Consider the following 15138-nt stretch of genomic DNA (forward strand, 5'->3'; position numbering starts at 1 on the left):
TTTTTTGATGAAACCAGATCACTCTTCTAGATCTTAGAGCTATTTCTCTGAGGGTTGAAACTAGCTAACATTCAATTATTTGGATTCTAAAATCGGCTGTTTGAACTAAAATTTTTTTTTGTATAAAAGATTTTGATCAATTATATTTTTTAATAAAAAAAAATAGTTAAAATGATACAAGATAAAGTTGTTGCAGGAATCAAAATTTATTTTTTATAAAATTTTATTTTTTAAAAAAAATTATTTTTATTATTTATATTTATTTTTAAAAATTTAATTTTATTTGAATTAAAAGAAGAATTCGAATTATGTTGCACTAGAGAGGATCTCAACATTATTATAAATAGAAGTTACGTACTTCAATTTATTATATATAAATTATTTAAAAATATATATATATAATTTAAAAAAATTATTTTTTTAAAAAATTTTTTTAGAAGAGTTAATCTAAGCAAATAGAAAGAATTCTTCATTCTTCCCGTCATGAAGCCTCACAACCGATCCTGATTTTAAATTTTCGTTAATGGGAGAAAGCATGGACGATGTGACAAAAGGGAAACATGTGCAACTTCTCAAACACATACGGTCAAACTATCTTACCAACCCCAAGTGAGGCTATTATTACATACGTGTACATTAGATACATAGATGTAATTATACGGTCAGCTATTACAACAAATGATTTCATGCCTTGGCAACTCAGTCTCCTTTACTTTATTTCGATTCGACGGATAACGTTGATTCCCGGGGAAATCAAATCACATCCTGCCACACGGCGTCTTCCTTGGGAGAACACAAGCAGCGCTTACAATCCGGTGATAGGAGTGACGATGTTCTGTACTCGTCTTCTCCGCCAACCACCGGCATCGCCACTCCGAACTTTGCTGCATTCTTGTAGTCCGGACGATATGTTCGCCCGAGCACTCCTTCCACGTCCGGCGATAGCCCGAAAAATCTGAACTGCACCTCCAAGTGTACAAAGCAGTCGTTGGACGGTATCTGGTAGCGGTGGATCCTATCATCGTCCTTGGTGACAGGAACCACATTCAGGGACACCTCTGCCATTTCCTTCAGTGTGATCCTAACACTATTTCTGCTTCCAATCCTCTCCACCATCAGCTTTCCATCACCTGACCTCCAGCTAGAGAGGTGACCTTCTGGGACCTGCAAGAGGTCACCATCGCAGGTGAAGTTGAGATGGTCGACAGCGTCATCCCACCGCGCCGCTCGAGTTGCTTCAATGGTTAGGGCATGAGAACCGAACACGACGCCGAGCGCTTGGATCCAAGTGAAGTCACGGGTCCTTCCGGCCGGCCGGAGGCCAACAAAGCGGGCGTTAATCTGGAGGCTGGGATCGGAGACGAGGCTGAAGTGCTCGCCTTTTCTCCCGTGGAAGTAGAACACGACGCCATCGCCGCCAATGAAGCGAGGGTCGCCGCAGCCGGATCCTATGCCGTTGCAACTTGGTTTAGGACCTGGAATTAAGTAGAAAAAGTGAGCTTAACGGATGAGAGAGAACGAGAAATATTGAGGAATGCAGGGGATCGATGGTGTGATACTGATGCAGACGGTTTGGCAAATGGGTGAGTGACAGTCGATGGTGCATCTTTTGGCTTTGGGGTTTTTGGGTTGGATGGCCGGGCACTCGGCCGGGCATGGGAACAGCCTCCAAAAGCACGGACTTGTATTGCTTGGGCAGCCCATTATGTCCCGGGCTGATGATGCCCCTCCCATTTCGATGGCCCCGGCCACAAAGAAGAGGAGCAGAGCAAGGCATTTGCCACTGCTTGGCTTCATCTTTTGAGGTGTCTTTCGAGTGTTCGGAAACTTGGGTTGATCAAAGGGTCGCTCGGTTAATGGGAGCCTGCCTCTTCTCTTCCGTTCTAGTTAGAGGCTGACACTGTTAATAATCAGCTCGGGGGCTCGCCTGTAGGTTGACGTGCCTTGTTGGACGCTGAAATTTGCCAAGTGGGTGTATAATAGGGCCTTGGACTTGCGAACCTAGCTTTAGATTTTGCTCCTAGGTGCATCTACAGCACTCCATCGTTTGAGGTGCGAGAGTTGACTCCTAACATAGTGAATTGGTGGAAGCTTAAGTGAAGGAGAGATAATAATGATGATGATACCGTGATGATCCACATGAGCATATATATATATATATATATATATATATATAGAGAGAGAGAGAGAGAGAGAGATTATCTATTCAATGGAACTTGAGTATTTATATAAAATTAAAAAATTTAAATAATATTTTTTCGTTAGTCTTTTTAGGTGAAGTTTTAGATTATTACAAATGGTATTAAAACAAACTCGACTGATAGTTTATATGGACTAGAAGGTACTACAGTACAGATTTTTTTAAAAGGATCATGAGCTAATCGTGATATTTTGATTGAGATGATTTTTTTGTTAAATCAAATAATTTTTCAAGATTTATGATATGACGTCACAATGTTTAAAGGGTGGCACCCTAAGGATTGGACCTAAATTCAATCATGTAAGGTCTGAAATGGATCATTCAAACCAAAAATTTTATTTTTAGATAAGAATTTGATCAAACATATCTTTCAATCATAGAAAAAAATCAAGTAAAGCAACAGAAATTAAAGTTGAAAGCCGGGATCTATCTTTTAAAGAATTGTAATTTATTCGAATTTACTTCTACTAAAAGAGAATCCCAGTAGAATTAAGAAGAGCAATTTGATTTGAATTGTACAAGGATGGAACTTATTATTGTAAATAAAAACTGTGTATCTTGATTTTGAATCAATCAATGAAAAAAGAGGAATTAAATTCTATTTTCTCAATTCTTTCATTTTTTTTTTTTTGAAGAGAGATCCGACTTGTGTGGATTGAAAAATTCTTCCTTCTCTTTGATTAAATCAACCCACCAGGACAGGTGTTTAGTCTTATATTGGCTATTTACTGGATAGATTTTAAATATTTACACAGCATTAGAGAATCCAAATAATACTTTCTAGTTAGCCTTTTTAGATGGGATCTTGTATTATTACAAATATCAAGTACTATAAGACCTCTTTCTAGGGAAAAAGATCCTTCTTGCTAAGGGTAGTCATCTAATCATTTGGCAAAATGGATTATTTTAGAGGCTAATCATCTAATGTATTTCCCATCTTATGATACAGATTTGTAGTTATTTTCAGTTATAACTATCCTTTTTTTGGTGGTGTTTTTTTTTTCCCTATTAACTCCCTCGTGGGTGGTTCTAATAGTTACATATATCAATAACTCTCTTGTGCCCCGTAATCCACCAAAAAAATAGAAAAAAACTCTCTTGTGCTCTAATATCTTCCTTTAGAAAGTTAATTCCAGTAATTAACTATCTAAATACAGTCTCTTATATGAGTGACAAGTAGTCAGCCATGGTTCCTTCAGGTATCATGCACAAATGATTAATTAAATCTCAATCAGCTTTTAGTTTTCCATCATTTAGTACAGTTGATTGATGATGGATTAATTTCTGGATGTAAATGTCCTTTATTTTTATTTTTATTTTTTTGATGAAGAAAAGTTAGCTAGTAGGTGATAGCACAGACAACAAGCTCTGCTCATATACCTTCAAATATGCTTCCCAGATAAATAATCACATGCACTCGAATACATACAAAAGGCATCTCCATATTGAAGCCTAAACTGATATAGTAGGACAATTACCTTTGATTCTCTGAGACCGACATAAGCTGATCTATTTCCTTATCCCTGCCATGTAAGATGCGAGTTGTGCCCAAAAAATTTCAGACCTGCTGGGACCCATGACTGGGCATTGTTTAGCCTTCCCGTAGCTGTGAATCTACTTCCAGTCAAGAGCATGAAAGCTGCCCGGCAGTGAATCGTCTGGATGTCAAGCTGTTACCACTTGGTTATGCACTAGGAGACCATATTTGGACTCTTCTCATTGTCGCATTACCATTTTTTCTAAGATTCTTCAACATTAGTCCATCAAAATGTACTCAGCTATATCGAATGGTCATAAAACCAAGTATACTGAGATCTCAATGATCTCGTCCGAACATGAGAAAGCCAAAATTACACTATTGGATCCAAGTTGCATTTGACTCTGCCAAATTGCCTGCTCCTGTCTTGAACCGTCCCACCACATCGATGTGAGGCGATAAGAACAGTGAATGAAGGAAAGAATGAATGAATAAAACAAGCAAGCACTGGATACCAATACTTGCTGAGAAGACCCAACGTCAAAGCTGGGGCCTTGAATTCAGATTGCAAGGAATCACTTTCCGCCTTTTATCTGCCAGTAATCTACTTTCAGAAAATGCATAGGGCACCAGCCATGACATTTTTATGCCGCGTGGTTCAAGTCAATGCCAATTTGGACATTGCTCTTGTATTCTATTGTGGATGGCAAGTTTGTTCAGCAATCAAGGGAGAAAGTGTTAGGAAGAATTAGACATTACCTTAGATTAGAGCTTTTTTAGATGGTTTTTTTGGTGAAAAGAGCTTTTTTAGATGTTTAAAGAGTTGTTCGCTTTCCAAATTTATTCTAGCTTGCCTTCTTTCTAACCTGTGTTTCTTCGGAAGTCCACATGAGAACCACCCGGTCTCACCCAGGCGAAAAGTTGACTGGCTACATGCAAGCAAGATAACATGCAAGGCAATAACACATGGTCGTGCTCCTAAAGTGGAACATTGAGCATTCATTCAACAAAGTTGTCATACCCAATGCACCAAAGCTCGATAGTTTTATTATATTCACAAGTCCAGTCTCACGCTTGAAAGCCCACATCTCAAATAAGTTGAAACTGAAGTGCCCTTACTTGCTGGTGGATTTCCACCTAAGAACCAAGGCTGGCAAGCAATTCAATACTCAGAGATCAAATCTTGGGAAAACCCCATCAAGTTGGTCTGTCAGATCTTGATTTGTGAACATATAATATACTGGACTCACCGATCCAAGTACCAAATTCTGCGGATAATAAGAAGGGCCATCTGCCTTCCTCATAGTCAAAAGCCGGCAAACAATTGAATGTCAAACAAGCAAACCTTGCTGCGTACTGAGTCCAATGTTTTTTTTTTTTTTTTCCCCTAAAAAAAAAACAGAAAAAAAAAAAAAAAGAAGAAAAACCAACAACTCATCACCTATAAGAAGGAAAGAGAAGATGCTAGCTCTCATAACTGAGCAATCTCTATCCTTTAGCCAAGATTCCGAACAACCAAACAGTAGAAGATGAAGGCGAACATCAAATGCACAATTGTACTGTTCTTCTTGGCTGTGGCTATAGAAATTGGAGGAACCTCAGCCCAAAGTTCAGAGACCTGCAGAAACCGACCAAGCCCGTGCTTCCGTAAGCAGGTTAGATGCCCGAACGAGTGCCCGGTTGCAAAACCATCCAATCCAAAAGCCAAAGGATGCTTTCTGGACTGCAACTCACCCAAATGCGAGACAGTCTGCCGTGGTATGATCACCAGCTCGACAGTTTCTCACTAGTTCATTACTTTGCCTACCATTGCCAGAACTAGAACTCGACCCTATACATATGGAAACTTGTAGCCATGGAGTCCTCATGTCTATTCATACCTTGTTATTTTTGTGTCCACCCCGAGATTACTTGAGCACCGTCTACAAATTTATATCTAAATCGCAGGTCGAAAACCCAATTGCAACGGATTGGGATCTGGCTGCTACGACCCTCGCTTCATTGGTGGTGATGGAAGTGTGTTCTACTTCCATGGGAGGAGAGATGAGTACTTCAGTCTGATATCCAACCCCCACCTCCAGATCAACGCACGCTTCATTGGCATCCGGCCTGCTGGAAGGACCCGTGATTTCACATGGATTCAAGCCCTTGGCATCATGTTCAGTTCGCACGCCTTCACCGTCGAGGCAACTCGAACCGAACTGATGGAATGATGCCATTGACCATCTCCATTTCACATTTAATGGGGAGCCCTTGGAAGTCCCAGAAGGCCATCTCTCTGAATGGAAGTCAATTGATAAGAAGCTTGTGGTAGAGAGGACTGGAAGCAGAAACAGCGTCACAATCACAGTGGAGGGAATTGCAGAGTTATCACTAAATGTTGTTCCAGTCACCAAGGAAGATGATAAGATCCACAACTACCACATACCATCTGATGATTGCTTCGCACACTTGGAGGTGCAGTTCAGAATCTTTGGATTATCCCCAGACGTGGAAGGAGTTCTTGGCCGAACATACCATCTGAACTTCAAACATACAGCAAAACCAGGGGTAGCAATGCCAGTAGTAGGTGGAGAGGACAAGCATAGGACCTCATCACTTGTGTCCCCAGATTGCAAGCTGTGCTTGTTTTCACCTGTGACAGTTAACTAAATGGTGGCACAATATAATGATATCAAGCAGTGAAGTCAACAAACACAACAAGAAGCGATCTGAAAGAAATCAAGTTCTTAATGTGGTTTAAGGATTTCTAATTTAATAAAAGTGATATGGTTGGACTTTTACACATGCAAGAACAACAATTTCATGTAAGGAGTTTGAATTGTGGCAACTTGGACATTTGTTTTATTCGTCGGCTGTAGCAAATAGAGTGACATGTGATCCTACTAATGAATTCTGCTTGCTGAAAGATAATTAACAAAGTGCAAAGAAATCATGTTTTGATATCCAACAGAAAACCATAGAAACAAAAGTTTCAGTAACCTAACAGATACCCAAATGACAAATCTCAGCTTGAAGCAACATAATAACATAAGCTCTTTATAAAAGAGACATGTTTCATTTATAGTTATTAATAAAAGTGAAACCAAAATAACCAGAGACCAATTAATGATACTTTCCACTATCTCATATTTGTTCTCTGAATGCCCCAACAGCCAAAAGGCATATTTGCCACTATAGTGGCAATTATTCCAAAGATATCCTATTCTAAAGATGTCACTTTTCAAATGAAAATTTCCACCTTAGAAAGAAATAGCATGTCTCCAAATTATCACTGTTCACTAGACTGTAAAGTCCCTAAACCTAGTATTGTCTTTTTATGCTGGATATTTTGTTGACTTTTGTAAAGCATTTGAAGGAGATAGGTGACATATATTACAGGTCCATGATTCCCACTTATAAGATCTTGCAGGTCTCATGGTATGTAGCCATGTTCTTAGAAGCATTTTCATAAATTTCATTGCTTAGAAACTCATCAGACAAGGTCAAACAAATCTGATGAAGGATATAAAATGGAAAATAGAGGAGTTGACCATAACTGAAATATAGACAAACTATGACATTATTAAAAAATAGAAGGAAAGCCACAGAGGGAAATACACCTAACTATAACTGGACTACGTGCTATTTAAAGATGTAAGACACAAAACTGAGAAAAGCGCACAATTATTGTGCAGAGCAAAAAAATGTAACAACTATCATATGATTCCTTTATTATTTGCTTCCACCATCACACAAATAGGGAAATTCTACAAAATATTAGTACAGACAGTGCAACATTTAGACCATTTGATCTCAATGAACCATATTCAAACCAAACTCATTCAAGTTTACAGCTGCAAAGAGCTAGAACAAATAAGGCCATGAAGGCATAACATAAATGAAGTAGCATATGTTACAAACTGAAACAAGAGGCATGAACAAATATTAGCGTAAAAGAAATATATGATAAGACCTTCTTGAACTTAACAAGAAGGCCACATGTTTTTCACGTACATGATCCCATGATATCTGAAAACCACAGCAACTTGATCGGCTTTCTCATCTTCCCCGTGGATTCACCAGCTGAGAAAATACAGCACTCGTGGTAGCATCTTCAGCATCATCATCAGTACCAGTACCTGAGTTTACTCCCTCAACCATACTAATGCTATTATCAAAAGTTTCCATCTGTGGTAGTAGGATACCAGGAATACTCTTTATGCTGTTCTCATCTGGGTCGGCAAGTGAGGAGGTCTCCTCAAGCTGGAGAGCATACTCAAGATTCCACAACACATCTCCCATTGTTGGCCTATCAACACCCTGATCTGCAAGGCATTTCTCAGCTGTATCCCCGTATTTCTTAAGGGAAGCCGGATTGATCTTCCCCACCAATGCTGGGTCCATAATATGTTCCAGCATGCCCTTCTTTTGCCAGCTCATTGCCCACTCTGCTATGTTTACCTGCTCCCTTGGGAGCACAGGGTTGAGTGCTGGCCTTGCACAGAGGACTTCCATTAACACAACACCAAAAGAGTACACATCAGACTTCTCTGTTAGCTGCTGCCTCCGAAAGTACTCAGGGTCGAGGTATCCGAAGCTGCCTTTGACTGCAGTACTAACATGGGTCTGATCTAAAGCTGGGCCAGTCTTTGAAAGACCAAAGTCTGCGACCTTCGCAACAAAATTTTCATCCAAGAGAATGTTGGTGGTCTTCACATCACGGTGGATTATGCTCTGAGCTGCACCAGTGTGGAGGTAATGCAGTCCCCTTGCAGCCCCAATGCAGATCTCAAGACGTTGTCTCCATGAGAGGGATGGAAGGTTGGCACCATAGAGATGGCTCCTCAGTGGCCCATTTGCCATGTACTCGTAGACCAAAATCATCTCAGAGCGCTCGTCACAATAGCCAATAAGTGAGACCAAGTGACGATGCCGTAGCTTGGACAACATCTCAATCTCAGTGTGGAATTCAGCAAGCCCTTGCTCAGACCTGGGGTTCCCTCTCTTGACAGCAACTTTAGTGCCATCTTCCAGCGTCCCCTTATAGACCTTTCCAAACCCACCCACACCGAGAAGCAAACTCTCATCAAACTTATTTGTTGCATCCATGATCTCTTGAAACAGAAAGACACGGCCAAGGTTTGTAGAGGCCAAAGAGATGCAGCTTGCTGTTCCACTCTTCTGAGAAGTTGTCGACACCTTGCTGATTGTGTGGGAGTTTCCGTGTAAGGGCAGTGGTAACCATAGGTGACTATGGGCTCTAGTTTTCGATCTGCGAACCATGAAACAGCAGTAGCACAATACCATCGAACCAACAGCAGCCACAGATCCCATGACTACCCCAATTATAATTCCCAACCTGTTCTTTCCTGAAGGTGACTCAGGAATAAGATCTTTAACAGCAAAGACTCCATCCAAGCTTTTGACATCATTGCTAATCTTCATAATCTCCAAACCATTCAGGATCGCATTGCTAAAGTCAGCCATCGTGTCTGGACCAACACTCACAGTCATGGTATTTGAACCATTTGAGGAATTCGAAACAAAATCCTTGTAGTATGGCACAGATAGGTCACCCTTTAGAGATGACAGATCCAAGCTTGCGATAGCAATGTCTGAATTCACATAAACATTGAAAACCAATGTGTTCAGAGCCTTACTGACAATATCACAGAAATGGAGACGGATCAAGTAAAGGAAGCTCGGGTCGACGGTGAAGACCCACGTGATGTTGAAATTCAGGTCTGTTACATTTGCATCTCCCATTGCATCGGCAGTGGCATATACCCATTTTGGTGCTATCTCTTCGGTCATCACAGCAGGGTACTGTATAGTTGCAGGATCTACAGACACATTCACGGCGGAGCCGTTAACATGGAGGTATTTGCCATCAGGCTGCCAGGTTCTCCCAAGGGAGTCATTCTGAGGAGTGAGCACAGGGCCCCCCACGTTCAACCGATACACGGTCTCAAGGCCAATCTCAGAGAGACCACTGAAAGGAGCATTGGGTATAGCCAGAGCCTGATCATTGATCAATTCATCAGGAACTGAGACGACTTCGATCCCATTCACAAATGAAACAGAGCCATTTGATGGGATGAAGCTAAGAACCAACAAATCAGAGGTCACATTCACCGAATATTCCTTGAACAAGTATGTAAAATTGGAATTCTTGAAAGTGAAATTGTTCATGAGGACAAACTCATCCGTTGTTACCGTCAACGGGGCCAAGCTCAGGTCATGGCCGGAATTTGGAAGCGGGCAAAAATAGAGGCGGATCCAGTGCCGGCCCGGTTGCCGGATATCAAACTTGTAATAGCCAGGTTCGAAGAAGATACGGAGGGACTGATATATGGGTGATGGAAGAGCAGAACTGGAGGTGGAAAAGGTACCATCCCCAGAAGTTTTTAGAACAAATGAAGACTGCTGTGAATCAGGAACAAAGACCTGGCCTTGGACCGAGATGTTTTGGGTGGAACCACAAGCAAGAAGGTAGTTGTCGGCAGGGGTGAATGCAGCAGAAGAAACATGAACCAAGAAGGCCATGAAAGCAAGCGGAAAGAGCAAAGAGATCCAGCTCAACAGTTTCATCCCCTTCATCTTCCACACCTACCCAGATGAACAACAGACCAGATTACGATAGATAGATCGCTCAAAGATTTTATTTCCCCGGATATCCAGAATCACCAAATCCACATTCCTCCTAAAAACTGAATCTCTTGCTCAAAATCTAGAAGACGAAGTAAAGAAGCTCCAAAAGTAATAATATAGGAAAAACACCACAAAAGTAGCACTTTTCTAAGATCTTGAACCTCGAAATCCAAGATTCCCAAAGCCCAGAGTTCTAAAAATATCGGAAACCTTAATTGCTCAGTGTCTAGAAGACACTGCCCAACAAACACAAAATTTCTATTTTTAGACTCGATAAAACTAGGGTTCTAACCTTCAATGTACCCAAACTAATCTCCCAACTCAAGCACTGCACGTTTTCAACCCGCATTAAAAGAAAACAAGAAAGAAAAAAGATACCCCAAAAATGAAATCTCAGGGAAGGGAAACTAAATCCAAATGGCACCTTCAAAACTTCAAAAAGTTAACAACCAAATAATCAAAAGATTGGTTTTGGGAAGGGGGACAAGGACAAAACCTCAAACAGCCCAGATCCACAAAGGAGCTGCTCGATTTTGAAACAAAATGGAGGTGGCAATGGGATCCTACTACCAGCTCGAGGATTCACAGCCAGAGTGACAGAAAGGAAAGCAATCAAGATTGGACCTTTGCCACCGTTCCGTACCCTTCACTTTCGCTCCAGGAACAAGGCCCAGTTCTGCTGCTCCCACAATGAGATTCGGGCAGAATGCGCCCCACCACGATGATCAGCTGGTGCTTTTCTTCGACGCCCGAACAGCTCTTTCCAGCCTGTAGCTTTAGGCTGGCAGTCTACAGAGAAGCAACCGGACCCACATTAATCTTTCGGCCCACAAAAAAACCAATTTTTAGCGAGAACAAGAATAAATGGAGGGGGGAAAGATCGACGAACTTTCGGAGGGCCATCGGTGGAGTTCCGAGCTCAGATGATCATGCGGGCTTGCTTCAATTCGCGGGGAGGTAGATGTATTGAGAGAGAGAGAGCTTGTGGGGGGGGGGGTTTAAATACTACTAACCGCCATGGGAGCTCTGCAACTGAGCTTTTAGAAGACAGATGGTATTGATTTTATTGGTCTTTATCTCTCGGTTGCTTTTTAGTAGTCGTAGCTACAAACTAAGGAAAATAAAAAAATCCAAGAATACAGGGAAGACATGGTGATGGGAGCGGGCCGTGAACAATGAGTTCTTTTTGGGAGTCATGATCTCACGCGGCTTCGAGAAACGGCAATAACGACGTCTAATGGGATAACGTGGACCGTTGGCTGGACTGACTGACGGCGCCAGCGTCCGTGACCAGACGGTGGACGTTTTTATTTCATGGTTGTTAACTGGCTGCATGCATGGTATATCTTGACATGGCTTATTCAGTAAATATATCAAAATTTACTGTTATATATTCATTAAATATATTTTTATTTTAGTATTCTTTATTACTCGTTAATTTGGAATTGTATCAAGATATATTGTTATTTTTTTGATAAAAAATATATTATTATTTATAATATATTGGTACCACGGAGCCATCATCTGAAATAATTATTTGAGATGGATTCAATACCCTAATTAGAATAGAATTAGTTTATTATTCACCATCAGTGCAACTCTTTATGAACGGCGGTTACGAGATATATATATGAATAATATAATTTTTCACTTATATACATGTGTAAAGGGGAGTGCATCGTACAAAAAAAATACTTTCTAAAATGATTGGTGTTAAAATAGCTTTTAGTATCTCATATATTTTATGCATAAAAATATTTAAAAAAAATCTAACATACCACAATATCTCTCCTCCAGCTCTCATCATTTTACCATGAAAAAAGTGGTCATACTTGGTCTGATACACCGAACAACAAATTGATTACCAATTGGATGGATAGTTAGAATGTGTTTGCTTTATTTAATAAAATATAGATCTATACTTCTATGCTTTATCAATTTTTAAAAATATAATAAATCAGTTATCATGCTCGTCGTATTTGGTTGTATACACATTTCTCTCTTCTCATGTTTTTATATTTTTCTTGTGTCTTTTTTACGCTTTGCACTTAAATTAATGCTGTGGTTTATGTAATGTTGTGATTATAAAAATTATGGATGGTTATAATGAATTGGAGAAAATATTGGTGGCTTTCATTATGATACGGTGAATTCATCCTCATCCTTAGCCCAATGTGGTTGTCCTATTTTTCTTTCTTGAGACAATTTTTTATCGACTGCTTTCAAGGAAGAAGGTCCCTCCCCTTTGGAAGCAATTAACCATACCTACATAGACGAGGTATATAAATATTTTGGCTATGGTGGCTGCGATATAGAGTCTATGATGAGTTGTTTGCGCCCGCATAACGTTAAGGCGCCATGCACCAAGATATACCCTTGAAGTGTAGATTTAAAGCTACATGCGCTAATTTCGGAGCACATTCTGTGACATCCACATTTAATAACAATTCTAATTTTTTTGGACGGATATATGTAAATTCTAATGCAAATGCTCTTTTTATAATGGATATAGCTTTTCTGCCCAAAACCAACGGATACAGCTTTTGTTCAGGGCTTATTAACCTGTTAGATGCGGTCCCGGGCCGTAACATTCTAATCAAATCAAGGACAAACTGAAGGCATGCACATAGTTTCACAAGATAAGAGCCATAAGCTGCATAACGTAAAGGAGGCCAAAGGTACGTGAAAAATGCCACCTTTTGAGCTTGAACCCGATCGAGATTCTCTCCAGAGCAAACAGCAAGGAGATTATCCTTCAGTACTTTCTGAGGAAGGTCCAGTGTATTAATTAATTTGTGAAGTTAAACCTATTTCATCTAAAAGGAGTATTGTAAATCTATTTCTGAGGAAGGTCCAGTGTACTTCCCCATAGTTGCATGGTTCTTTTAAAAAAAAAAAAAAAAAAAACATATAGCACTTCTTGACATCATACATGACAATTCTGATGTCGGTCCCTCCACGGCCTGGTGGCGGAAGCTCTTCCTCCACCACCCCACATGTCGCCATTGCCATCCCCGCTACATATGCCACCCATATGTGCCTCATGGCTCCTTCCGTTCCCACTGACAAATCTCCCTTCGCTATCATGCGTAACATGTCATGTAACCCACTGTAGAAACGGTGATGCTGACATATAGCCCTCCTGGCATGCAACCAATGAAATAACGTTGATTTGGGACGACACCCTTTCAATGAATTTTTTTAAAAATAAATTAGATTTATTAAATCAATCTAGAATAAAAATATTTATAAAAATTAATAAATAAAATATTAATAAATTAAAAAAAAATCTGATGATGTTGTCATAGATTCAATATACTTAATCACGTACATCATCATCCAACGACATTATCTGTCGATATTTTGCCCAAAAAGAGGACTTATCTTCTTTAGCGTAAAGTCATCATCGGGCAATGATTGCTTTGAGATATATGAATGAATGAAAATAGAGTTGGAAATGGATTGGATTGGACTAGATCATGAATAACTCCGATCCAACTCGATTGATCAAATTCTAATATTAGACCCCGACTTCAATCTAATCTAATAAAAGATCGAATCAAATTAGATTGAGTTTATAGCCAAAATTTTCAATCCAATGCACCATTCAAATCGGGTTGGTCTGTGTGTAATCTGGTCTAATCTATAAAATTTGGATCTAGATCAAGTCTGGATTGGATCCAAGCTAAATATAGCTAACTATATTTTAATTATGATATAGCAAACTATTATTAACATACAAAATAGATAATAAATAATATTATTTTAAAATATATATATATTTTTTTTTCAAATTTATTTTTATGTCAAAAATATTACTTATATAACTCTTAAATTATAATTTAAAAATTTAAATAGATTTAGATTATGATGTATATCAAGTTTGGATTGGATCGGAGTATAAAACCCAATAATGACTCAAAAATCAAATGAATCGGCCGTGTCCGATGATTTTAGAACTGAGTAAATTTAGATTTAATCAGAAAAATAAAATTGATGTAATTTTAAAACTTGACTCGACCCTATAAATTCTTTGAAGTGGATCGGGTTATGAGTCAATCTAATTTATTTTTAATTTTAAATAAAAAAATTTAAATTGTTTTGAGAACAATGTGAGGTGCGATGAACATTTCGAAAGAAGATTGATCATTCTTCTCATAAGAGAATCATGAACTTTTTCATTCACCTGTCTATCGCATGATCTAATTTTTTGCGCGAAGTAGAGTAAATCCTGCGGAAGATGGAACCCGTCCTCGTACGGCTCTGGTGGTCCGGCGGACGAACGAAGCGGCGAGAAATGCGATGTGCTCTCACATAACGGCAAAGGAGACGGGCGTTTAGTTTGTCACCATTTTTCTGGGGAATCGCCGTCGGTGTGCGGCGCTCCGTTGGCCGTCGTCATGACGAGAGGCTGACAGCGACGATGGTAGACTGCATATCTTAAACCCCAACCGTCACCCTGGCCGTCAGAAACAAAAAAAATCCCGTTAACCCATACCCTGAAATATATAAACAAAGCGCCGTCAATTTAAATTTGTTTACTTGTTTGTTAGCGGTAAGGAAATGGTTTTAGTTTTCGAAACCCATTCCAGTTGCCGAATGCCCGTACATCCCGTGCCAGCTGTTACGGATAGAGCACGACGGCTTTTGATGCACGCAACCAGGATCTAATCACCACGAGGAGGTAAACATACCTCTGGAGCAATGTAAATGGGTTGGACTTGAGCTGTAACGGAACATCCAGCTTTCCTACCAAATACATCAAGATTTATTATTATTAATCAATGTCTGATCCATTATATTTACTTAATCAATAAATATTCTTTTA

The 15138-nt window shown here is 39.7% G+C and overlaps 2 protein-coding genes and 1 pseudogene across 2 annotated transcripts; 1 reads left to right on the plus strand and 2 right to left on the minus strand.

The window, feature by feature from the left end:
- Positions 1 to 590: 590 nt before the first annotated feature.
- LOC105032894 (uncharacterized) lies at positions 591 to 1898 on the minus strand. Its single transcript, XM_010907487.4, has 2 exons — positions 1560 to 1898; positions 591 to 1475 (listed from the first exon to the last, which is right to left on the minus strand). The coding sequence occupies exons 1-2, from the start codon at positions 1795 to 1797 to the stop codon at positions 754 to 756; spliced, it is 960 nt and encodes a 319-aa protein (XP_010905789.1). The 5' UTR covers positions 1798 to 1898; the 3' UTR covers positions 591 to 753.
- A 2827-nt stretch (positions 1899 to 4725) lies between these two features.
- Positions 4726 to 6805, plus strand: LOC105032904 (uncharacterized; annotated as a pseudogene).
- Positions 6806 to 7524: 719 nt separating this feature from the next.
- LOC105032478 (receptor-like protein kinase THESEUS 1) lies at positions 7525 to 11412 on the minus strand. Its single transcript, XM_010906936.4, has 2 exons — positions 11200 to 11412; positions 7525 to 11099 (listed from the first exon to the last, which is right to left on the minus strand). Exon 2 carries the CDS (start codon positions 10257 to 10259, stop codon positions 7719 to 7721), a length of 2541 nt encoding a protein of 846 aa, XP_010905238.1. The 5' UTR covers positions 10260 to 11099; positions 11200 to 11412; the 3' UTR covers positions 7525 to 7718.
- Positions 11413 to 15138: the final 3726 nt, after the last annotated feature.

This window comes from Elaeis guineensis, chromosome 2 (assembly GCF_000442705.2).
Source record: "Elaeis guineensis isolate ETL-2024a chromosome 2, EG11, whole genome shotgun sequence".
Taxonomy (NCBI): Eukaryota; Viridiplantae; Streptophyta; class Magnoliopsida; order Arecales; family Arecaceae; genus Elaeis; species Elaeis guineensis.